Genomic DNA, 27239 nt, shown 5'->3' on the forward strand with positions numbered 1-27239 from the left:
AGAAACATGTACATGCATGAAGTATCACTTGTATGTACCAACACAATTTAAGTTTTGATATAATTAAATCTCTGTTATGACAATAATGATGAGCTATACATAGAATCCAGTAAATCTCATGTAATTTCTATATGTGCTAGGATAAAACTGTTTATATCCAAAATCAGCACACCGTTTTTTCATATAAATCAGTCATTTTCACCAAGATGAGCAGAATCATCACAGGCCAGTGTTACTAAACTCATTTCTTTCTTTCAAGTATAGAATAATTAATTTTAAAAAGTATACTGTAACAATATTCTATAGCAACTTCAATAGAAAAGAGATAAACAAATGAGGCAAAGTCAAATTAAAGGAAATGAAGGAAGCAAGAAAAAATCAAAGGGCTTTCGTGTTTATTTAATGTCACATTATTATTGCTGCATTTATATATAAAAATTCAATTGAAAGCGAAGAGAACATCTTGCTCTACTATGTAATCGCAGTCACTGACAAAGGATTATATAAACTTCACAATGCAATTCATAAAAATGAACAGGGTAGAATGTGAAATAGAACAAGAAGCATCTAACATGATTTTGCAGTTCGACTTCTTCACCACTAAGCACTCTAGGCTCATTTATTACACAAGACAACTGATTTCCGTAGGAATAAAAAGAGACTAGTAGCGTTTCCTTTCAAAATCTTACACTGTTCAAGAGTCCTCTTGGCAGGTCGTTGCTCTAGTCTTCAAGACTAACAAGAGAATAATAGGATTAAAAAATTAATCACACAAACTGGAGTAACAAGTCTGAGCACATTACAGCAATCCAAACCACTATATTCAAACCTGTCCAAAAATATTAATTCCAACATGTAAGAATAACAGTTGCAAGGAAATTAGAAATGTGCTGTGAAGTTTTCTTAAATTCATTTCATTAACAGAAAGAAGCTCATTACAAAAGGTACGATTTTGTTACTCTGACAATTTTAAATTACACTGATTTGGCCTTTTAGAAATATAATACATGGAGAAAGATTAAAAATATAATAACTAGAATAAATTAACTATGAACAAAAGAAATATAATTCAAAATTTAACTTAGTTTTCCATAAAAACAAATACAAAGATAGGTTTCCTCAACAGGCCTATCTAGGGAAAAGTCTGGCTGCTTTTCTCATCCTTTACGTATCACCCTTGGGTCGGATCTGATTAAAAAGGCGGTCCTTTATCATCTGTGCCATAAGTCCATGTATAATCTCAATCGTGGTCTTGCAGCTATCCTTTGTGGCTTTATGCAGTTTCTCTTCTGTCCTCTTCTCAATAGGATCAGCGCCACCCAGCATAAAACCACCACATCGTAAAGAAGCCTCCGACTGTTCCAATTTCTCAGATAAATCAAATATTTGTCCAGTTGTATAATCTGCATTAGTTAGTAGATTGGAGGAGCTTAGTGTATTCACCCAATACTTGTTCCACAGTGAATCCAGAAGCTGGCGATCAAGGGCCGATTTAAAATAAGACACTTCAAGTGCATAGTATTGCTTACAATGGACACCAAAATCTTCAATTTTGTTCAGAGGAATTGTTTGATATTCTGAAGGCTCTTCATTAGCAGGTTTATATCCTTTAGGATAGGTCCTGAAGGCTCCCAGACAAACTTTTCCAGCAGATATAGTTCTCACAGGATCTACAACAATGGCAACAAATGGCTCCTGGTAATTCTGGTTCAGCATTTGAGTAGAAACATCAATTCCTGATAACCAACATCCATAGCCAGGATGACTGTGATACCAACCAATAGCATTCTCTAGCCGTCCTACTTGTTTGGCTGCCTCAATATAAGCTGCCATGTACTCATATGCTTGAGCTTGGGCATTAACTCTGGTTTCTGTTCCTTCAACAGGCAGAGCAAAAGAATCCATGACAATCATTGTGTTGGCATCAACCTTACCTAACAGCAATCCCATCACTTCTAGTGTGCCCCCTGACCTGGCATGCATCACCATCTTGAGAAGAGCAAGAGCAGAAATCTTGATGTCCTTGAAGAAATGGGGGTCCTTGTCCCAGGGCTTAGCAGCCAATATGTCTTGCTGCTGTTTCTTGTCATAGCGATAAATCTCATCAATGCTACTAATGGTTGTTATGTTGTTCTCCAATTCCCACGTTTTCTGTAATAAAAATGAAAAATCATCAGAACTTCAGTTAATTTCATTCCACTGTCATGAAAGTTTTAAGCATTTATAATAATTACAATAGCATAAGACAACACAATCTGGACTGGAACATGGTGATGGACAATGAACAGAAGAAAGAGAGTAAAATGAAGAGAAGCAATAGTAGACTCAATCTAGCAGAATGTGGATAAGGAGACATAGGCCTAGTGATGATATATCATAAACAAAACCTAGACATGCATTCCACTAGCAAACTGGTTCTGTTAGTACATTTCATCTGCAACTACACGATCAAAACAAAACTTATCATTAAAAATAATGGTATTTGTTGAATGGATCAAAATACAGTAGTGCAATATATTTAGAAAATGTTATTTCCAATTATTTGGCTTAATACTCTAATTTCAGTAGTACATAATACCAGTACTAATATAAATATTTTCAAAGCTCTGGTAAAAAAAAGTTATTCTGACATTTCTATACACAATGACTAGACGAGGATTTGCATATAAATGCATGTTTTTATTTAAAGTGTCATATTTAAGAAATATTTATGTTTCTTTGCATTTCAAAAATATAATCAAAATAAAACAATTTCATTTTACAGCATATTTTGCAAGTTTAATAATAATAATAATAATAATAATAATAATAATAATAATATTAATAATAATAATAATAATGTTATTGGTTTTACGTCCCATCAACAACTTTTACGGTTTTCACAGACGCCGAGGTCAATGATCTGTGTCCCGCAGGAGTTCTTTTACGCGTTGGTAAATCTACCAACAAGAGGCTGGCATACCTGCGCACCTTCAAATACCACCAGACTAAGCCAGGATCGAATCAGCCAACTTGTATTCAGAGGGCCAGTGCTCTATCATCTGAGCTAATCAGCCCAGCCATTTTAAGAGTTTTGGAGAAAAAGGTGTATATTCATTTCATCTAGCATACTAGCTGTTACCCACGGCTTCACTCGCGAGGATTTCATAAGTTGATGAACATTAATATTGTTCCTCGGTACTGCACTAAGACATTATCTGAAATCTCTAAGTATAAAAACTCACCGAAAAATTGCATTTCATTTATCCCAGAACCTCTTTGTAAACCACGATTGTGGCATTGCCTTTTGAGGCTAAGATGATCAAGCTACTAGCAGAGCTAAATCTGGATCATGCAACATGGAACTCTACATGTGAGAAACAATCTTTTAAGTCGAAAAAAAGAAAGGGTTTCTTTATATCTAAACGAGATTCCAAATACCAATTTTCATGCCTGTAAATTCTTAGTTGTTGAGATATAAGTAACCTCATAAAGAAAATTCTACTCCTTCTTCACTTATCTTCCATCTCCAGCTTAAGTTGATTTTCCAAAAAATAAGTATGTGTTGCTTTATTTTTAAAGGAGACTACAAATACCAATTTTAATGTCTGTAACATGTTATGTTTATGAGATATACTGTAGATATACTCATTTTAAAAACTGCCTCACTCCTTGACTGAATGGTCAGCGTTGAGGCCTTCGGTTCAGGGGTTCCGGGTTCGATTCCGGGCTGGGTCGGGGATTTTAATCGCGTGTAATTAATACATCTGGCTCGGGGACAGGTTGTTTGTGTTTGTCCCAACACTCTCCTCTTCATATTCACTCAACACACCATATTACCAACCACAACACGAAACACGCAACAGCAATTACATCCCTACACACGGGGTTGGCGTCAGGAAGGGTATCCAGTCGTAAAACAGGGTCTCACCGAGCTCGATAGCTGCAGTCGCTTAAGTACGGCCAATATTGAGCATTCGGGAGATAGTGGGTTCAAACCCCACTGTCGGCAGCCCTGAAGATGGTTTTCTGTGGCTTCCCATTTTCACACCAGGCAAATGCTGGGGCTGTACCTTAATTAACGCCACGGGCGCTTCCTTCCCTATCCCATCGTCACCATAAGACCTATCTGTGTCTGCAAAGTAAAACAACTTGTAAAAAAAAACCAGGGTCAAATCCACATGCGTGACGCAGTTCGTACCCATGACCCCACAGGTGTGAGAAAAGCGGTAGAAGATATCTTAAAAATTCACCTGCTTTTTAAATTATTTCACCCCCTCAAGTGGATTTTCCAAAAAAAGTGTGTTCATTTATTTTTAAAGGAGATTCCAAGTACCAGTTTTAACATAGGCTATGTAACATCTTCAGTTTCTGAGATATATGTATCCTCATATAAAGAATTCAACTCCTCTTCACTTCTTTTCAGCTCCCCCTCACCACTTTTGTGGATTTTCTGAAAACAAACATTTGAGGTTTTATTTTTAAAGGAGATTCCAAATACCAATTTTCATGTCTGTAACATGATAGGTTTTTGTGATATATTGTAGATAATCTCGCTGCTGTAAGAATCTTGGAGCTGACATTGCTATGGTTACAGCAGTTCATTTCTTTATCCCGATTCCTAGAGGAGGGATAGAGTGGTGCCAATATCTCCATAACGGTTGGTTTTAGGGCCTTAAATCATGGTTTTTGGGCCCGTAGGGCTTACCGAGTTTTGTTCTTTGCGTCAAGGGGCTTAAAATGACTTTGTCTCGTCCTTGTACGACAAATTTGATTTCGCCTATATTAGGCTATTATTTTTATATCTCCCCCCGGCGCCCCGCCCCCCAAATTGTTTTGAAAATAAAATACAGCCCATGTTACTCACTGGCAATGTAGCTTTCTATAGGAGGAAGTAATTTTTAAAATCGGTTCAGTGGTTTTTGAGTCTATCCGTTACAAACAAATATACAAATTTTTCCTCTATATAATATTAGTATAGATAACCGTCTACTTTGCCATTTTTCATACAAATTTACAATTTAGCAAATTTCTCAAAGTGAGGAAGAAGTTTATGAAAATATGGTAAGGAATTCACAGCTTGTGTCAGTTATAAAGTATGGCACAATGGAATGCCTTTGTATTAAACTTCAGGTACTGGACTGTCCTACTGTTTGCTTCCCAGAAGGTATATTTGAAAATATGGTTTTTGGGAAGGAGGTAGTTTCACATTAGCTTTCTATTCAAATACAAGAATTTTGGAGCTATAACGCTCTTTGGAAATGGATAAAAATAGCTTGGTTGCAGCTCTGCGGACATGAAACACCATGCAGCTGGTTCATAGCTCTTACAGCAGTTATCACCATGATGCCCAAGGAAAAAATTTGTAACATTTTTAATAAAAGCGTAGTTAGCACAAGACTGCAGCGATAAATGTTTTACCTTGAATAGCCAGGTGATATATTGCCAGATCTGTGAAAAGGAGGCAAGATGAAATAATAATAATAATAATAATAATAATAACAACAACAACAACAACAACAAAAACAACAACTTGCCAATCGCCTCCTCATCAACAAGAGGTAGCATATAAGCCTTTTATATTATAATATTATTATTTGCTCAAAGTTCATAAGTACTATCAGAGCTTAGAAGAAAGGATACAGTGCTGGAATGATTGCTTGAGTGAAAATGGTCTGCAGCTCAACATTTCAAGCAGTAATGATGGAATAAATCGTCGTAGCTTCCTAAGTGGCCATGACGGAATATTCCGTCATCACATTGAAAATGTCTTTCGGCGATGGTATGACGACTTATTCCGTCGTAGGATCCGCAAGGAAAACCCTATTCGGCGGTTTGTTGTGTGTTCAATTAATGTAGTAATGGTCCACCTTTCAATACTATAATATGCAATATTCTAAATTATATTAATTAGGGACTAGTTTCGGCCGGGGCTGGCCATCTTCAGCCTTAATGTAAAACACCTAATAACTAAACAAATGTACATGCACACAATTGACATAAAACAAATGAAAACAAATATATACAAAGTGACATTAAAAACTGGGATGGAATTATGAATAAATTTGAAAATGAACTAGGTTCTAACATCTTGAGTATGTTCATCATTGAGAATAATTTCAAGTATTAATTTATATACACAGAACTGTTAGTTCTAATACTGCTGCTCATTAATATTTCAATAGTAAATGGGAAGTGGTAAATGTTGATCCTGTAGTTTGTCATCAAATCTATTTGTGTGGTGTTAGCTATATGTAATCCATTGGACACCGCTGTAAATAACCACTAGCTGACGGGGAACTGGTAGATGTTGTTTCATCCTCAATCAAAGTAATAAATGAGATGCTCTCATGATGATTGTTAAATCTTGCTGAAATGTTGTTGGACATTGTCAGGACAGCACATGAAGATGTGGTTAACACAGATACATTGTGTCTGGTATAAAATTTTTGCAATTCATTGCGGTGCCCATGAAGTTAACCTGATAAATTAGATAAAATTAAATTAATGAATTGAATGAGAGAATGTGTTAGATGGCATAGGTTATATGAGACTTACCTCTCAATACAGCATGAGATGTGTGGTCTACTCTTGAGTGTGCTTCAGACTAACTGTTGTGAGATTCAAATGAAAAGGAAGGAGAGGGGAGGGGAAGGTCCTGAAAGAGAGGGGGGGATTAAGGTGGGGCCGGAGGATGTGGGAAAAAGGATGGCTGTTGAGGAAAGGTGCTGTGAATATTATGAAAAACTGAATTATGACTTGTTGGTTTGACATTGCTGAAAATGGAAATTAGGTCAAAAAGGATATTTGGTTTTTCTGAAATTTCATTAAGGGTTGAAATATTGATCTAAATATTGATCTAAATGTATGAAGCAGCTTTCGGTAATGGTAAGGAGGGGTACTTTATTGATGATTTTGAGAATTTCCATATCTTGTTTTATGTCTGTGAATTTGTGCTTACAGTCATGCATATGCTGTCCTACAGCTTAAAATTTATTGTATTTCAGGGCATTGACGTGTTCTGAGTACCTTATCTTAAAATTTCTCCCGGTCTGTCTGACGTAAGAAGAATTACAACTGTTGCAAGTGATCCTGTTACTCCTGATTTTGAATAACTATTGAACTTGTTTATGGATGTGGCATTATGTAAGATTTGTGCATTCCTATTGTTTGTTTTGAAAGCTACTTTTACATCGTGCTTTTTAAAGATGTTGGTGACTTGGTAGATTTGTTCGTTGAAGGTAAAGATAGAAAGAGGGGAGTTGTTTTTCTTATCTTTTTTTCAAGGAGGTAGAAGGGCGGTATACTACATTCATTTAATAATTAATTGTACTTACAATTCAATACGGATCAGAACCATGAAGTTTATAACCTATGATTGTTGTGTGTTACTGAATGGGACAGAGATGGGAATCTAGGTATGAGTGTGAAGATTGCAGAGTAGTCCTGTGCGCTGCACCTTGCTTCCAGAGCTACCACAAAGTTGTGGACTTCTGAGGACTACTTTTACGGAAGTGGAAGCAATGCTTCAAGATTGACAAATACAAATAAAGTATTGTACAGTAGAGAAAAAGTGTTGTGATGGTAATACCTAAGACAATTTCTTTTATCCTCTAAGTAAATAAGTTATTTGAAAAAGAGTTAGTAATGTAATGCCCTGACTGAACTTTAATATGGAGACTTCCTTGGAACTGTAATAATTTTTGTAAGTTGATAATGAGTGTGTATTTTTAAAATTTGATAAAATATTTGATTACATAAGAGTATATTATTGTAGGTTTCCTGTTGCTTTCCTCACTGAGCCAGATTCTCTTTCCTAGCCCTATAATTATTTTAATAGCTTGATAGCGAGACTTTGTGTTTTTAAACCTCATGAAAATACCTGACCAATTAAAAGTATCCCACCGTAAGTTCCCGTTGCTTTCCTCAGCAAGCCAGATGCCTCGCCCTCTGTACCATGATCATTTTTGACAGCTTGATACATATTCTGTACTTTTTGAACCTGATAAAAATACTATACGACACAAGAGTATCTCACTATGTGTTACTTCCCAGTACCTTTTGGAAAATGTGCCACTGTATTAGTAGCTACTCAAAAGAAATGTACCGCTTGAAAGGTTAACGGTAAAGATCTCTTTAAAACCTCCTGCCTGAAATATCTCAGTTCCTACATCAGCTTGGATGGCAAAGCGCTTCTTCACAATCGCTCAAGCACGAATGAAATCAGTGCAGTTGAAATGGCAGCAAGTCGCCAAGTTCTCTGCAACAACAAACTACCCGACCATCTCAAGGGGAAAGCGTACAAATCCATGGTTAAGGCCACCATTCACTAAATGGAGCACTTCCATTCGGATAATATCCAAAAGTAGAGGCTATTCCCTGCCACACCACAAATGCCAATTACCTAATCAACAAGAGGTAGCCTGTAGGCCTTTTCGTTGTTGTGCATTTAGTTATTAACTATTCTGCTTAATGTAAAGGAATAGAAGAACATAAAATCATTACCGCCTAAAGCCTCTGAATGAAGACAAGGAAAAAGAAGAAAAGAGTGTGGGCAAAGCAACAGTTGTTCAATCGATTTAATAACTTGTGAACTTGATGCATCAGTTGTCATTGGAGCCAGAGGATAGGATGAGTCAACATACTTTCAATTGCTGAACATGCAGAGCTATTCTGTTCTGCTTACAAGAACATATGAAGTTTAGTTGAACTGTTCAAATTTTTAATTTGCTTCGTAACAACTAGTTTAATCCATCACAAAACTACAAAGAACAAAATACAAAAACAATAATCAATGTAATGTTTGGTAGTTTGAGGCATCCAAGAAAGCCGTCGTAATGGTATAGGAGACCTTATTGGCAGAGTCGGTTACCACCCTTGAAGTAGCATTCAGGCTGCCAATTGTCACAAGGAAAAGCATATCACCAATCAATTTCTCATATACTGGAACCACAGTACGATTCATTGACAGCAACTTCTCTGCTACATGTTCAGCAAAAGTGTCATGAGGCAACTCCATTTCCATATGGTCTTTTGTGGTAGCATCCATCCATTTGGCTATTTTCTCCCAAACTTGGTTGGGTTTTAACTTCGGACCCACTGTGGATGGGAGCGGTAGAATAACATCCACGGTTACGCCTGCCTGTCGTAAGAGATTGCTAAAAGGGGCCCCAAGAGCTCTTAACTTGGGAAAGTGGTTTGGCGACCACAGGGCCTGTGGCTGAGTCCTGACACTGCTTCCACTTGCTTGTGTCGGGCTCCCCACTTTCATCTATTCTATCTGACCTCCCTTGGTCAACTCATGTTCTTTTCCAATCCTGACAGTATTACGTTGTGAGGCCTAGAGAGACTTTCATTTTCACGTCCTTCATGGCCCTTGTCTTTCTTTGGCCAATATTTTCATTTTTGAAAGTGTCAGACTCCTTCAAATTGTTTTCTCTGATTAGTGTTAATAAAAGATTGTTGCCTAGTCATACTTCCTCTTTAAACAATAGGCCCTAATCGCCAAAAAAGAAAAGAAAAACAATAATCACCACCACTAATTATTTTCGGTCCCTTAACACAATCATGCTGGTGATGCTTACAAGCATTCTTCCATGTGGAATTCTTTACATAATAATGATTTTATTTTAACACAGAGTCCTTGTTTGCTTCAAGCCTTTTGGCCTTGAAGAGCAGGTAACAAATTCTACTAAAGCAGCATTTATTTTGCTATGATAATCACTATTCATAACCTGCCACATGCAGACCCCTTGTAAGTTGAATTTCAAAATATACAGAAATGGTATTTTACAGTCCCATTAAAACAACGTGCATGTTCTGACAGCTCGCAGCAAGTGGCACCGAGCAAAGATGCAGGAGCACCATGTTGCCATGTGTTCCAGCTGATATTACTACCAACACAATTAACCTGTTGACAAGTGCAGCTAAGGACAGTCAATAGAGTGCGCACGGCATTTGCAGTTTGGTCCCACATGAGGGAGCACGGGATTAGTCATTTTGAGCTTGTACTACGAACTTAATTGCTTCCTGACGTAATATGACATCTGGTGTGTTTTTTGGAACTTTTTCAGTTATTCAAATAGTGTCGCTGTACAAATCATAGTTCTGTATGACGGTGGTCTCTAACGGAAATGAGTATACTCCCTATAGTGTAAGAGTTTGGTGCGCAGTTAGCCTACAGGTTACAGCAGTGTTATGATTGCCGCTGATGTGGATAGTTGTTCGTGTTCTTCGTAGCTATAAATATTGACAATGTTTTCTCGATCCAAAATGTCTTTTCACGTGCCTCGAAGTCTCTCAAAGTTGTAATAAATAAGTTTACTGTAATTTTTAAGAAAAAATTTCTTACTCCCCAGAAGTTGTTTACCGGTCAAAGACGTACTCGGATGCAGCCGGCATTATTGCACGCCATATGCCGTGCGCACTCGTGAAAAGGTTAAACCCTCTCACCCTGCGCTAGGTGCTGTACAGGAATCATGAGAGCATTAGCATAATATTAAATATTGTTCATATTATTCCAAGGTGGCTCAGCTGTAATTTATTTGGTTCAGATATCATAAGACATGCTTCTCATTTCCCTTTCTCTCAGGCTTTTATCAGTCGATCTCTGGACAATTGGTCTCCATTTTTAGGTATTTTAGCAGGAGAAGGGCACATTTAAAAATATGATCTGTCTTCATATTTATGATATATTATCATGGAAATGTCCATTGATATCATCGGCAATAATAATTAGACTGGCCTGCTCAATATTCCGGATTCAAATGCGGGTGAGGATGAGAGCTAAGAGCATACTTTCCTTTGGTTAAAAAAGTGAAATCAAGTTGGACCCTGCCATAAGTACCAACCGGCACAATAAGATGAGAGTTGTTATCTGTAGCTAATTGTTTTGCATGGATTTTAATCTCGAGATCATAAGTCATGGTGCCTCTTTTTACTGAAATCCGAAGCATAGTGCCGAATCTTCCCCCGTGTTGATAACCCGTGATGGTCCTTGACTTTCAGTGACCGTCTGTTCTGACAACTTTGCCATGAAAATGACGAGGAATTCGCACGCTTACTTCTACATACGTCTGTGAGTTGGCTTTCCAAAGGAAACTGTTTGCGCAGTTTCTTCGAATTATTTGACACGGTTACTGAGTTGCTTGACACGTCTGATACCATTTTAAGTGAGAATTTGAAGCAACTCAAGTTGGAACTTGCAAACTTTACAGATATTTTTTGAAAAAATGAACAAAGTCAGTATGAAGCTTCAAGGAAACAAGATGAACCTCATCAAGGCCAAAGGAATTATGTCATCATTCATCGCCAAGTTTGAAATTCACAAGGTAAATATTGGCCGTAAAGAGCTGATTCAGTTTCCGACCCTTAGAAGGTGTTCAGTGTCAGATAATGAGATCCCTGAACTCCCAGAAGACAAAATCCTAATTTTTAGGCTTCGTGCACACCGAGCGCGCTTCGCATAGTGTGTCGCGTGTTGCTCAACGCTAAGCGTCACGCTAAGCATAAACCAGTGCTTTGTTCCTAAGCCAGGTGTTCACACCGTCCGCGCTCCGATGCGCTGAACGCCTACCTTACAGCTAAGCGAAGCGCCAGACAACGCGCACTGTTGGTTAATTGCTTAGCGTTACCTAGCTGGTTCTGATGCTATGGAAGAATAAATTATTCATGCAGTGTTTCAAAGAGAAGAAATATGGAACCCAAGACACAAAAACTGTAAAAATGTAACTGTTTTGCAAAATAAGTGGACTTAAGTATCTACAACAGTTTCATCGCATTCCTACAGTAAACATATACAGTAATATTACTTCTACTGTCACACTTTACTGGGCTTAACATTGTGACAGGCTGAAATTGCGTATGAATTTTAGTGTCGGAAGTGTCCGAAGAGAAGTTCGGCTTGCCAGGTGCAGGTCTTTTGAATTGATTCCCGTAGGTGACCTGCGTCGTGATGAGGATGAAATGATTATGAATACACACATACACCCAGCCCCCGTGCCAATGGAATTTGCTAATTATGATTACAATATTCCCGACTCTGCAGTAATCGAACCCGTGACTCCTGTGGCCAAAGGCCAGTACGGTAACCATTTAGCCATGTAGCCGGACACTTTGTGACAAAGTGCATAGAATCTCCCAGACTCTCTAATATCGGTTTGTAATTTTGCCAATGGAGGGTGGTAACATTAAGAATATCACTCTGCAGGCTAGTAGTCGGCTTGGAAGTAAACATTGCTGTTTATTAATTATATTTGTCACACATTTACTCCACTTTTGTTACGATGATTAATTGTGTATGCTAATTGTAACAATACTGCAAAATACTATTTATAATTATAATTCATAATTATAATATAATATAATATAATATAATATAATATAATATAATATAATATAATATAATATAATATAATATAGCCGGAAATTTAATTTCCATGTGTTCGCTGAACGGTGCTCCTAGACAATTCGGAAAATTGAATTTCTCCCAATACTTCTCTGCTACTTGTCGCCACATTTCAGTTGCAGGGTTTGGAAGGTCAAAGGTATTTTTTGTCGTTCTTAAGTAATCATAAAATTTATCGCGATAAAGTCTTGCATCTCTGTACAAACGATGGAATTCTCCGAAAGTAATTCGTTCTTCATTTTTTTTTCAATTGGCTTAACGTCGCACCGACAGAGATAGGTCTTGCGGCGACGACTTCATTAAATTCATGAACCCACATTCGATTCTTCTTTCTAATTTTCAATATTAGGTAACTGTTATCCATCAGTAACCTGTTTCTAGTGTACGTCGATAATGGCATTAGTTTGTGACCACCCTAAAATGCCTCGCGCCAAACTAAGCTGAGAGCACGGCGTAGAGTTTTCGGTGTGAACAGCAAGCACGCCTTGCGCTATGCATAGCATTTCACGCTACACGCGACATACTATGCGAAGCGCGCTCGGTGTGCACGCGGCCTTACTGATCACCTTGACCAGTTAAAAACTGACATGGAATCAAGATTTGAAGATTTGACCAAGATACAAATTCCGGATTGGATTCTAGATCCATTCTCGTTTGAAGCTTTGGATAAGCTTGATACAGTAATTCTTTTCAGACGAAATTTCTGGATATGAAGTATGACTGTGAGATGAAAATCATTTTCAAGCAGAGTCGTTACGAGTTAGCCTGGGTGAAGCTTATGGACACTTATCCACATGTGGGGAAAAACTGAACCACTTCTCATCTCGTTCCCGTCAACATTCTTAGTTGAAAAAGGATTTAGTTCTGTTGTCCAGCTCCTCACAAAACTAAGAAATGTCGGAAATTTGCCTCAAAGGAGACTTGTGCCTGAACTTGACGAACATAAAGCCGAATATTCAAGCTTGAACTGAAATCCACCTAGTACAAGGCAGCCACTGAAAAGGTAAAATAAAACAATAACAAAGTTTTCAAACTTTCATTTACTTTTTCAAATTTAACTGCCAACTTTCTCATTTTTCCACATTCCAATTTAAAAATGAAAACATGTACCCCTGTTTTTTAATTGCACGTCAATTATATTAGTTAATTCTTTTACTTCTTTGTTCTTAAAAATTCTGTAAAAAATGCATATTTTAATTTTTTCTATTTTATTTAAGAGTGATCGGATAAAACTGCTTTGGTTGTTTTTATTTATGGTAGTCAAATTGTTTAAAATTGTAAAACTGCTTTATTATTTACACTTTACTTCAAATTAAAATTAGGCATAAGCAATGAAAATGAAATGGGGGCGATAGGTGTTAGTCAACCTCCAGAAAGGGGAGATGGGCCACAAAAGGTTGGGAACCACTGGGTTAAATGAAGCGTTTCCAGGGAAATGGATTGGTCACGGAGGTCCAATGTTCTGGCCTCCACGTTCACCAGACCTTAATCCACTAGATTTTTATTTGTGGGGACACTTAAAGGAACATGTTTATAGTACTCCACCCATGGATGTACAAGACCTAATAGCTCGCATGCATGCTGCATCAGCAATGGTGGATACAGGTCTGTTGCATAGGGTCTGGCAAAGTATGCTCCAATGAGTGGGTGTTTGCAAATGCAAGGGTGTCGCTTTAAACATCTGCTGTGAAGTGAACGTTGCTCGTAAGTGTATATACCGGCTCTGTGAAGATAAGACTGGACGTCACACGTACACTATGGAATTATTGTGCATAGCATAATGTGCAATCCAGTGTAGCCTACCTACTGTACTGTATTGTGTTTCCTTGTACCACATTGGATAGAGATGATGTATCCACTATTATGTTCTACGTATTGGCTTTATTTGTGCCATGGACAAAACAAAGCGGTCGTTCACATCTGTAGGAAAGTTCATGTAATGTTTGAATGTTTAAATAAAGGTAAGTGTAAAGACAGAGCATAGTGGAGGTGTAGATTGGATACCATTTGATAAATTAACTGAAAAAAAAAAAAAAAAATTGGCGCAAAATAACTCGAACATCGGCGCGTCCGCACAACTGGCATTTATGGCATTACCTCGTCTCATTGAGCTAATCAGACAGCTCCGGCAGAGTGCCGAATTCATGCGACCTGTGCTTGGCCATGCTGCACGCCGTTACAGCGTTGCCAGAGCCTTGTTTCTTAACTCGCATTTCTATTAGGTTTTGCAAGATGAACTTTTGTCGTGAATTTTGACGAGGAACCGCATGTCACATGTAAGGTTTTTCAGGCGTTTGCTCTATTAACCAGCGTTTTGTCTTAGGTCTGACACTAGACTCATCAGAGTGGGATGTGTCAGACCCTACCCACTGACGCTGGGGTGTATGCAGGTGAACTTATCAGAAGCCCTTATAAGAGGCGCAGTCTGATAACTGCATACGGGAGGTAAATCTCCACAATGGAATTATTGCCCGCCTAGCAATTCCGAATGGAAAATTCTAAATTCCTATGGAGGGAATTAGATATTTTTCACCAATAGAGCATGTCAAAAATGTCAAAAACATATCAGATATAAGGTTTTTCAGGCGTTTGCTCTATTAACCAGCGTTTCGTCTTAGGTCTGACACTAGACTCATCAGAGTGGGATGTGTCAGACCCCACCCACTGACGCTGGGGTGTATGCAGGTGAACTTATCAGAAGCCCTTATAAGAGGCACAGTCTAATAACTGCAAACGGCAGATATGTTTTTGACATTTTTGACATGCTCTACTGGTGAAAAATATCTAATTCCCTCCATGGGAATTTAGAATTTTCCATTCAGAATTGCTAGGTGAGCAATAATTCCATTGTGGAGATTTATCTCCCGTATGCAGTTACCAGACAGTGCCTCTTATAAGGGCTTCTGATAAGTTCACCTGCATACACCCCAGCATCAGTGGGTAGGGTCTGACACATCCCAGTCTCATGAGTCTAGTGTCAGACCTACGATGAAACGCTGGTTAATAGAGCAAACGTCTAAAAAAAAAAATTACATCTGATATGTTTTTGACATTTTTGACATGCTCTATTGGTGAAAAATATCTAATTCCCTCCATGGGAATTTAGAATTCTCCATTCGGAATTGCTAGGCGGGCAATAATTCCATTGTGGAGATTTATCTCCCGTATGCAGTTAATCAGACTGTGCCTCTTATAAGTTCACCTGCATACACCCCAGCATCAGTGGGTAGGGTCTAACACATCCCACTCTGATGAGTCTAGTGTCAGACCTAAGACGAAACGCTGGTTAATAGAGCAAACGCCTGAAAAACCTTACATCTGATATGTTTTAGACATTTTTGACATGCTCTATTGGTGAAAAATATCTAATTTCCTCCATGGGAATTTAGAATTTTCCATGAGGAACTGCATGCCGACCTCTACATGCGGGATTTTTTATTCACCTTGTATATTAAAAGAGTTTAGTATAAACATCTTTGGTAAATCCGTCCGTCCATTCTACTAGACTGATCTGCTTCATTTCTCTTTTATTCTCTTTGGAATTACCAGCCAGTGAATCATGAGACATTGATAGGTCTCTAAGTTCGGCCAACTTTGAGTAATCATAAAATAAAATCATTAAATGATCACCCCAATAACTGCAGGTGAAGGCTTACCCTAACCTGCAATACATCCTGTACGTAACAGGTCGCTAAGTGACTAATACTTTCATTAAATTCTGGTATACCATGGGATCTTCATCGTTAGTAATATCAATGCATACAGCAATGATTGATTACTACCTGTCAAGCCAGACAGTACACACTCCCTCTGATCATGGAAGAATACTATACTTTGCTAAATACTCTCTAATTCTCTAACCTTTCCCAGCTTCCAAATATATTCAAAAGATGGCAGAGCGCCCCTAATAACTTACACGCTGCTAAGAGAAAACAAGCTACGTACAAACAGACCCCCATCATGACATACGCCTTAGACATTACCTGGGAACACCTATCGAAGTATAACCTAGCTACACTAGAACGAGTGAAGGCCATGTATTTAAAAAAAGTTCTCTGCCTGGCAAAAACTGCTCCTAGACCAACTTATGAGCTCACAAGACAACTGTTTTATATAGAAGAACTGCGATTAAAAATAACATTGCCTTCTACGACACAATACCAAGCTTTACAGCAAGAACCGGAACTGCAGAATAGAAAAGTGAATATATGGATGGATGTTTACCAAACAGACGGCATGATGACATCAGGATGGATGAATTCTGACTACGAACTGCAGCATACCTTATATAACAGGAATTAATTGAAGAATGTTCCACCATTCAACACATGATATAATACATAACATTTATTAAGTGAAAACCGGTTTCGATTGTAACTGTACAATTGTATGATCTCCAATTTTTAGGTTAGGAAATTTTTGTAAAATAATTTGTAATATTAAATCAGGAAAATCATGTAATTTTGATAATTTAAAACGTAAGAAAATTCACCGTTGCTTATGGAGCCATATTCACGAACCCGGAACTTCAACCAGACAGCTTCCAGTATGACTATCGCCTAATAGATCCTCATTTGGCAATCTTAAAAAACATTGGAATATCTTTCCTAGCATTCCAATAATTGTGAACTGAGGTCAGACCACACTGCATATTACTGTGTAGTTGCCTTGTTAATACTGCAATCATCAACCAATGGCAGAAATAATGTGATGCACATTGGTGCCAGACATTTTGTATCCTTTCTCCCCAACTGTTCAATAGAATAACATTAATTTACTGTGTAGTTGCCCAGTCAAACTATGATCGTCAACCAACGGCAGTAATTATCGTTATGAACATTGGTACCAGACACTTTGTACCCTTTCTCCCCAAACTGCTTCCATGTAAAAATATATATATATAAACTTTATAATTTCCTAAGATTTTCTAATAGAGCAGCGTCAATGATTGTTCAGACCACCACTGCTGGACACTGCTAAAATACCCTGTGGTTTTATGCAGTGGTGCCGACTACTGTGTATATAAATAAGTTAATATAACCCCTTTAAACTCCATATTAATGAACATTGTTTTCTCAATGAACACTGTTTCTTAATGAGATTTTAGTAACAGTTACCAATGTTTCTGATAATATAACGTCAATGCTTCACATGGAACAATGCTGCTGGACAATGTCAAATACCCTGTGGTCTTACCTACTAGTGCAAGCCACTTATCTTTCCCTTAAACTGCCCCATGTTAATATGTTAAATCATCCTTTGTAGGACATACCCTAAAATTTTGACGCTGTTATCCTTCACAACTGATAATTTACAGCCGACAGCTGATATATTGTTATCTATATCATCACTGAACATTGTTTTTCTCTTAACTTTCCCACTGTAATATGTCAATTTTATATCTTAGTATTTACAATTTAATTACAAATCAGGTACCCTACCTGATTTATGCCTTGAGGTATATGACTGATGATGCCCTCAAAGAAGGGTAAAACATGTCTCATATGGAAATACTGATAAATTCCCAAATGTTTAAAATTTCTAATGTATTGAATAGGTGACATTATAAACTGCTTAGCATCCTACATATGCTACCGTACCCAAATTCGCTGCAACGAAATTCAGTGAAAAAAAAAAAAAAAGGGGGTTAAAACAAAACATAATTTAATCTAAAAACTGTGTTAACCTAAGAAGAACAGAAATGAAAACAAATGATATAGATGGAAACAAACAACAAGTGCACATAGCGAGGTTGCGGACCTCTTAGTCTAAAAAATTTAGTTTTGTAACAATTCAAAACATAATGAAATCAACGAGTCAAACAATTCAGGCCGATAATCTGCCTTTGCAGAAACACCATCACATCGAATGGCTAGGAGGGGAGTGGGAGCGAAAAGTTTGAGAAACCAAGTCTGAGACAAGCGAATTGTTTATTGCTCCATATGATGATGTAAATATTGTAGCCTACATTGTGCTGTTTTTATTTCCATCATGTCTCTCATTTGTTTTTTCATTTGTTCCTTCATCATGTTTTAGGCACATTTTTAGCTTGTATTATGTAATTTACTTTAACCCCCTCCCCCTATTTGTTTCACTGAAGATGGCTCAAATGAGTCGAAACATGTTTGAATTTGATTACTCCATCTAATGATGGAATTATATGATGTATTGAATTAGGAGGATACACGTAATTTTTCCTTTGTAAAGTGAAAACCGTCAATACTGTATTGAAATAATAACATTAAGTTATTTATTAGACCATCTAATCAATACAAAATCGTCTTGGATGATTTACATCAATTTGTTAGCTAATAGTGGTGATGTAAATCATCCAAGACGATTTTGTATTGATTAGGTGGTCTAATAAATAACTTAATGTTATTATTTCAATCTAATATCATCAATACGGACCAAAAATGATATTTATTACATGTAACGTCAATACTGTACCCGTCCAAATGGTATTTTATTGGATTTAGAGAGGTTGGTTCAATTCTTGTAATGTAACACGGCTCTACGCACGAACAAGCATCAGCTGGTTACCAGGGCGTTCCGCTGCGGGTGAGAGGAAACTGTGTTGGACAGTCAAGGACATCATACGTCATAAGGTTTACGTCACATAGCAAGTGCCGGAGACGAAGGGGAGTGAGATTCCAGAAAAGCTGCACCAAATATGGAATAACGAATCACGTCGCAGAATAGCTGTCGACCAATGAGAATTAGCGAAGCCGTTCTATAGTCAGAGAATCATTCTGGAAGGAAGACGAACAGTGTGTTTTCCGTAAGACTGAGAGACAGATGGAGTACGATAGTCACTGATAGAGCAGTTGAAGAAATTAGTTGACTATGAGATAGTACTGCACGACGTTATAGTATTTGAATGTGCTAATTTAATTTTCTGTACAGACGGATCAGCCTAGTACGATATCTCATTGCAGTACATTTGCCTGGGTGAAAGATTCCAAACCACGGACAGTCACTGCAAAACGTTATGTCGAGTTTTGCCGCAGAAACTTATGGAATGTTCTATTAGGTGTTACAAGGGAAGATAATCATTGAAATGGAAGCTTTGAGAATAAACCTGGCCGAGGAACATCGTTTTCAACAGTAATATAGTGGACTATTCGAGATTATGACAACTCAATGAAGTGCTGTAAACTGATAAATAAGGTCAAAATTTGAAGCTTCGTGTAGGGTTGAACCACATTGTACATCATTGTGCCAGTTAAGTATCGTAAGGCAAACTATTAGTCTACAACGTGTGTGGATCCAATTTTAATATAAAATTTTTGTTTCAGCAACATCAATGAAGGCCAGTTATCATGGACCGACCAAGAAGGAAATCCTGGGGAACTCTAAAACACCGTTGGAGCGATTCTACACTATTTGACTGCACAGAAATCCTGATGTGTTAAGCCAACGTATGTGAGCCAGCATGATGAGTATGTTCATCTACAATCCGCCATAATCCAGAGGAGGAACCTACATCTACACCTATATTCAAGATGCCAGAGATTTACATCGGAATAATAAGTACTCTTGTCACATTTTCCTTTCTTTTGGTAGATTGCTAGTTGGATTGTATTCTTATATAATGAAACGTAGATTTAGTTAGAGATGTAGTATTTAAATTGTAGTGATGGTAGTCATTGATTTATTGATTCATTGATTTCATTTTGTTGATTTCTTGGAATGTTGCTGTGTTGAATCAGTGATTGATAACCCCAGTTGTTAGTGAATTTCATAAGGTTACGTGTAATTAAGGTCTTAAAAAATGGATTACGGGGGAATGAAGGATAATAATAATAATAATAATAATAATAATAATAATAATAATAATAATAATAATAATAATAATAATAATGTATGGCTTCATTAAAAATCACAACGATAATAATAAAGTATCGGATTATATTAAAACAATGATTTAATCGAAGCATTGGTAGTGAATGACTTGTGAAGTAATTCTGACCTTAGCTGTGGACTGTAGGCAGCTCACCGAGATGATGTGTTTAGGAATAATAATCGTGGATATAATAATGAGTCGGAACAATTTAAAGTTGTTGTTGAGAGATAAATGTGAGCGACGATTGTGATGATTGATTTTTCAATGATAATAATAGACAACATGATGACCGCTAGGGTACATGTTAGTTGTAAGGGTATTGTGATTTATGGTGATATGGTTAATTATTCACGGAATAATAACAAATTTTGGCTCAACAACTTGTATTGTGTAAAGTAGAGACTTAATCAATTTTTCCATGAGGTTATATGAGTGCATTCTTCGATGTATCCCTAACTGATGGTGGTGATTATTTTTTTCTATTCATCCTATTTTAGTCATTCATCGCATGTCATGGCGATTCATTGCAATTAATGCGAGGGTCTTAAACCTAATTCTGAAGGGATAAATAATAATAATAATAATAATAATAATAATAATAATAATAATAATAATAATAATAATAATAATCTTGATACTATGATAAAATCTAATTTGGGGAGATTGTATAATTGTGTGACAGTTTATCCACGTGTTTCAACAGTGATGTTTCTTTTGGTGATTTTTCATATGGTTTATGGTCTTGTGCCTCCGTTTGTTGCGCGTTTCACTACATGATACTCTGCTGTCTATCCACAGTAAATTAGTAAGTAAATGATTGTTTAAAAGTTTTAATAAAAGGAATACAGTCGAACGTAATCTGAGGAGGAGGGGAAACTTGGCAAAGAATTTTCCAATGAAATGGTAAAGGAATTTTCCAATGGAAATGTAAAAGAATTTATCAAGTAAATGTTAAAAAGAATTTTCTTACGATAATGTTCGAAGATTTTCCAAGTATTTATAAGTGAATTTTCTAAGTATTTGTGAAAGAATTTACCAATGGAAATGTTGCAAGAATTTTCCAAAGAGTCATGGTGAATTGGTGAATTGATGGGGTTTAGCCCAGAGCTTGTATAAAGGAGCAGTAAAATTGGTAAAGAATTTATTCATCAAGGGAATATTGTATAATTTAATGATCTAATGTAGCAATATTGGTCATAACGACATTGTCGCTAACATTATGATTGGTTCAATGTTACAGTTCCGTAAATTGACGATTTTGACCTGAAGCATGGTTTCGGACAAGGTGTTTAAATGAAGATGGGTTGTAACGAATGGAACCCATAAGCATGCAGTGTACATATGTTTACATTACAGATCAGAAGTTGTCAATTTGAGTTGTATTGGTGTAAATAGTTTTTTCTTTCTTTTCTCAACTGCATGTCCAGACTGTTGTTCATTTAATAAATGTTATTGTTATATTTTGTTCTGAACTTTTTTATCCTGCTGTGTCACCTATCCAGTCACCTATAGCCCTGCAAATTAAAAATTTCATAACAGTAAAGTTGGCCCTGCGAACGTTCCACCCTTTGGGACTCTCGCTCCGCCGACTGAGCGACCCCGGAAAAGGGGACAATATGGAATGATTCTAATATCTAGTAGTACGCTACATTTTATTGTAAGCAGGAGTTTGAACATGAGCCAAACTTAAAAGGGAGTGCGGAGTGCGAGCTGCGGTTTGGTAACATTTGCAATAGGGTTTTTCTTTTTAAGTAACATAACTTCAGTCCAAGAAATGCTCATTTTCATATCATACTCAATGCATTTCTTCTCAAGCTCCAAGATATTAGATTGAAAGCTTTCAGCACAGTCTGCTATAAGGACTAAGTTGTCAGCAGAGGTCAAACTGCTTACTATATTTCCACCAAACTGAATCCCCCTCTGCCATTTTATCTTATTCAGTAAATGATCCATACAAACAATGAACAAAACCAATAAAATAATTACAGCCTTGTCTAACCCCTGTAACAACTCTGAACCTATACACCATGTGAGTGGCAATGTGGTTTGGGTCACGTAGCTGTCAGCTTCCGTTCAGGAGATAGTGAGCTCAAACCCCACTGTTGGCAGCCCTGAAGATGGTTTTTCCATGATTTCCCATTTTCACACTAGGCAAATGCTGGGACTGTACCTTAATTAAGGCCACGGTCGCTTTCTTCCCAGCCCAAGTCCTTTCCCATCCTACCGTTACCATAAGACCTACCTGGGTGATGTGTAACGAAGCAAATTGTAAAAAAAAATGTACCTTCTACATCAATGAGCCATTACATTATGGCCATCCCAGCCCAGGAATATTTATCATGCCTGGAACATGGAGATATTCACTTGACATGCTGGCAGCATGTCATATGTAGGCCTATGGTACGTTTGAAGGCTCGATAGCTGCAGTCGCTTAAGTGCGGCCAGCATCCAGTATTCGGGAGATAGTGGATTCGGACCCCACTGTCGGCAGCCTGAAGATGGTTTTCCGTGGTTTCCCATTTTCACACCAGGCAAATGCTGGGGGTGTACCTTAATTAAGGCCACGGCCGCTTTCTTCTCACTCCCAGCCCTTTCCTGTCCCATCATCGCCGTAAGACCTATCTGTGTCGGTGCGGCGTAAAGCAACTTGCAAAAACTTGCAAAAAAAGGCTCACAGTTAGTCGTGTCTCCAGCGTGAAAATCTCGAGTTTGACAGAGGTCAAACTGTGATGACGCGACACCTTGATATCAGCCTCTCTGAAACAGCGTGGCTTGTTGACTGCTCTCCTGCTGCTGTTGTGAGCATGTACTGGAAGTAGTGCAAAGATGGGCAAACAACAAAAAGTCTTCCAGCCATGTGCTGACAGTGGCTCATTGATGCCAGAGGCCTGGAGAGATTGTTGAGTGTTGTTCGGAATGACCTTAGTGCCACTGTTTGAGAAATCACTCAGTGGTGCAACAGTAGTGTCCAGGGCAATATTTCACAGCACTTGGTTCAACGATACTGTAGTGTATGGAACTCTGGATTCGAAGATCCAATTGTACTATAATGAAACTACACTCCACCAACAGCAAAGCAGGAGGTGGGCACAAAATTATCCACACTCCAGTGGAAATAGATCACCTGGTCCAATGAATCCAGATTTCTGGTTCAGCACGTTGATGGCCCAGATTATGTACGGTGTTTGACAGAGATAGGTCAAGGAAGAGGTTGTGATAGTTTGGGTGATGGTTACATAGTCACACTGGAGTGCATTTTTCATGCCGGTACAGCAATCCCTGGCAGCTGTCTGGTATCTGCACATCCTGCTGGGAACTAAGTTCATCTGTTTACAACAGTGTTCAATGTTGATGACAGCCACTTCCAGCAGAATAATGCTGTGCCACACAGCCGAGATTATTAGACTGGTTCAAAGAACATGACAGTGAATTTGGTTTTAATTTCATGGCCCCTTCAACAGCCCAGATATGAACGCATCTGAACATCTGTAGTTCAACTTGTATAAGCGGGTTTGTACAACACCACCACTGCTGTACAATGAACACCAACTAAAGACCTGCTATTATGCTTGTGGTACAAGGTACCCCAGGATTGTTAAATCGATGCCTCGTAGACTTGTCACAGTTCAGTGGGCTACAGGTTGTCTTACACTGTATAATGTAGGTGGTCACAATGCAATGGCTCATCAGTATATTCTCATTGTAGTCTGATTGTCAACATAAGTTCCTCTCACTTCTTTTTGAACAAATTTGGAACCATTCTTGGTAAGTCTCCTGTTTATGTATATTTGCTCCAGTGACTACATTATTCTACCAATACAAGTGATTTTTCCAATCTTGACACTGTTGTTCCAAAGCATTTATTTGCCAATACTATTACAGCATCCTCATTTAACCACCAAGTCTCTCTTTTTTTTTTTTTTTTCTTTAACTCCTTACTGCCGTTTCTTTGGAACTTGTTACTCATCATATCTACTCTACAGGAAAACATACAAAGATTGCCCTTGTCCTTTTATGTTTTTGTATTTGCCCTTCTCTCTTTTCCTATTGTTTTCTTCCACTGATGATCTGTCCTCACATATCTCCAGTTTACAGATTAACATTGTTCAAAATCTACAGAGGATGGAAAGGAACACAATTTTCAACCTCAACGACTAATAAAAATTAAAAGATAAGATCTATTTTCAATATTCCTACAGTGGTTAAATGTTGGGTATATGTTATCAGCTTCTGGTATTGGAGTATCAGCTTCTGGCACTGGAGTAAGAGAATGTTACATACAGTTTGCTCTACCATTACCAGTCTGCAGTACACGATACTAAGCCTCTAGACAGGCCTATGTTTTAAAGGAAGTAGGTGACAGATTAGGCCCACCAATCACACTGGCTGAATTGAATGCAGCACTGTCCAGTCTCCAAGATAAGAAGTAACACTATGAATAGATAAAATTATGGCAGAGCTCTTAAAGGCAACAGGTACAGACATGAAGAAATGCCATTTTGAATTGATCACAGACTGTTGCCTTCATCCAAAGCACAACTGTTGCACTACTCAAAAAACCTAATGCTACAGATTTTTCCAATTCAGTGATTCGCTCTATTAGGCCTATAACAATGGCTTAAAAAGCTCTCCAAAATAAGAATTTGTTGACCAAAAAGCATATAGGCCTGAGCATGCTTCTCTGCTTTTAATGCTGGGAGTGTCCAAGGACAAGTTCGGCTTACCAGGTGCAGGTCTTTTGAATTGACACCCGTAGGTGTCTCGTGCGTCGTGATGAGGATGAAATTATGATGAAGACGACATGCACACCCAGCCACCATGTCAGTGGAATAAACTAAACCTGCCGGGAATCAAACCCGGGACCCCTATGACCGAAAGCCAACACGCTAACCATTTAGCCATGGAGCTGAACATTGAACACACAAGCAAAAAGGCAAGAAAGAAGCAGCAGAAAAGTGGATGAGGAGGAAAAGAATCGCATTAGGTGAACAGAAAAGAAAAGCGATAATGAAGTATTGCAAGAAGTTGGAAAAGATCATCAGCGAAATCAAGAGACGGAAGATGAAGTTCCTTGGTCAAATCGTACAATATAGCGAATTCCTGTGCAATATCCTTGAGGGAAGAGAACAATCAAGAGCTGCTTTTTTTTTAAATATAGGCCTATCGGTACATATTTTTTAAGGAACTTTCTGTGACTTTTCTATAGGATGGGATCCAAAATCAAAACTGAAAAGACTTGCTCAGGACAGAAACCTATGGCTGTAGCAACAAGGCTTGGCCTTTAGAATGTGATGATGATGTGGTATTACAGGCCTATGCTAAATACATACATAATCTCAGTTTTAAGCTCCTTACTTTAGCAATGGAAAAGTTACACAATTCCTGTTCAAGTAGCCCCCACACTAATTGTATTATACATATCAGTTCTTCAGTTACAAATTTAATACTTCTCTATTTCTACATTTCAACACGTTTGTGACTTATCATGGTGCCTTAGCATAGTCACAAATATGCAAGAATTCTCAACATGACAATTAAAAGTAAACTAATTTCATAAGACTTGTGAAACCGGTCTAAAATATAAGGTACTACATCGACCAAAATTTGCGCAAATTTCGCGTTTTGTCGGAGAATACTTGCGAATCGTACGGAGGTATGAAAAAATCAACCTGAAAATGCATAAGCCATTTTAATTATTAGCCTAGTTCTCACCAAAACATTTTACAGTCCAAGATGAAACTGAAGCAGTTTAATTTACGAATTGTGCTTTGGTTACGGACTGATAATATCCTTGATTAACACCTTAAAGAAAGTTATCTATGCATTTTATCTTCAAGCTTTAGATGTATATTCTTGTAATAAAATCAATTAGGCCTATGCATTCTTTCTTTTTCATTTTAGTTTTCAGAGTACTGTCACAGGAAATTTGGTTGGAATCCTCAGTCTCTTTCGGTAACCTCTAGTGTTTGAGGAAGAATAAATATATATATATATATAATTTCTTTCATTTTACAGCAAGTTTGCGTTTTAATCCAGTTGAGACTGATTCTTAACCGATGACAACATAATTGTACAGTACATAAATACATACCTGGGGAATACTATCCATTTCGATTAAAAAATTCGCACTACAACAACGACGACCACATTCACTATTACTCACTATTACTCAATAACTGATACAACCGAAATCACCAAAATACAGTAAACACATTCACGAAAGAAATCTTCGAATGACACTAAAAATCTCTTAGAACGTATGCTATTTAATTTAATGTTGGCAAGAGCAATGAAACAACCGGAAATCGGGTCTGTATTCACCATGAAGTGAAGCCAATCCCACACACGAAATTACATCATGCACCAAAGAGAATAAGTATCATGCACTAATTTTAATGTTCTCTTCTACTACTGATAGAACCATATTTATATCATTTGCCGTCATAATTAACCAGATCGTTCAATATTATACATCAATAATGGGGAAATAGTACCCATAGAGGACAATCTTTGAAAATTTCATGCCATAGTTCCGCGATGTTAATGTTGGGTACAGAAGTTACTATCTATGGTGGTTGACGGACAGACGAAATGCGAAATAGCGCGATACCTAATGCCTAATGCAAAGAGGTTAAAATATACAAGTAGAGATGGGCACTATCGACTGAAGACCACTATCGACTAGTCGGGCGATAGTCCCTTCGAACTATCGACTGATTAGTCGAATGTTTTCAGTCGAACAAAAGTATTCATTGCCTCCTGTCGAGAAGACTGAACAGTCGAATGATTTCAGTCGAATGAAAGTATTCATATAACGCAAGGAGTCAGTCCATGAAAAACATTCGAATGTTTCCAGTCGAAACTTTCCGTATCAAAAGAGGAGAGTCGTACTTTTACGAATTCGACTCATTTTAACGCAATTTACCAATAATTAGAGATCACTTGTATAGACACCCATTAGAAAAAAAATAATGCTATATTGAGTGACTTACAAACAGTGGCGGCGCG

The 27239-nt window shown here is 37.6% G+C and overlaps 1 protein-coding gene across 1 annotated transcript; it reads right to left on the bottom strand.

Annotated features, from left to right (window-relative positions):
* Positions 1–378: 378 nt before the first annotated feature.
* CSN5 (COP9 signalosome subunit 5) lies at positions 379–26549 on the bottom strand. The gene is made up of 2 exons (XM_067142621.2): positions 26323–26549; positions 379–2151 (listed from the first exon to the last, which is right to left on the bottom strand). Exons 1-2 carry the CDS (start codon positions 26338–26340, stop codon positions 1165–1167), a joined length of 1005 nt encoding a protein of 334 aa, XP_066998722.1. The 5' UTR covers positions 26341–26549; the 3' UTR covers positions 379–1164.
* Between the last annotated feature and the right edge of the window lie 690 nt (positions 26550–27239).

This window comes from Anabrus simplex, chromosome 1, assembly GCF_040414725.1.
Source record: "Anabrus simplex isolate iqAnaSimp1 chromosome 1, ASM4041472v1, whole genome shotgun sequence".
In the NCBI taxonomy this organism is placed as follows: Eukaryota; Metazoa; Arthropoda; class Insecta; order Orthoptera; family Tettigoniidae; genus Anabrus; species Anabrus simplex.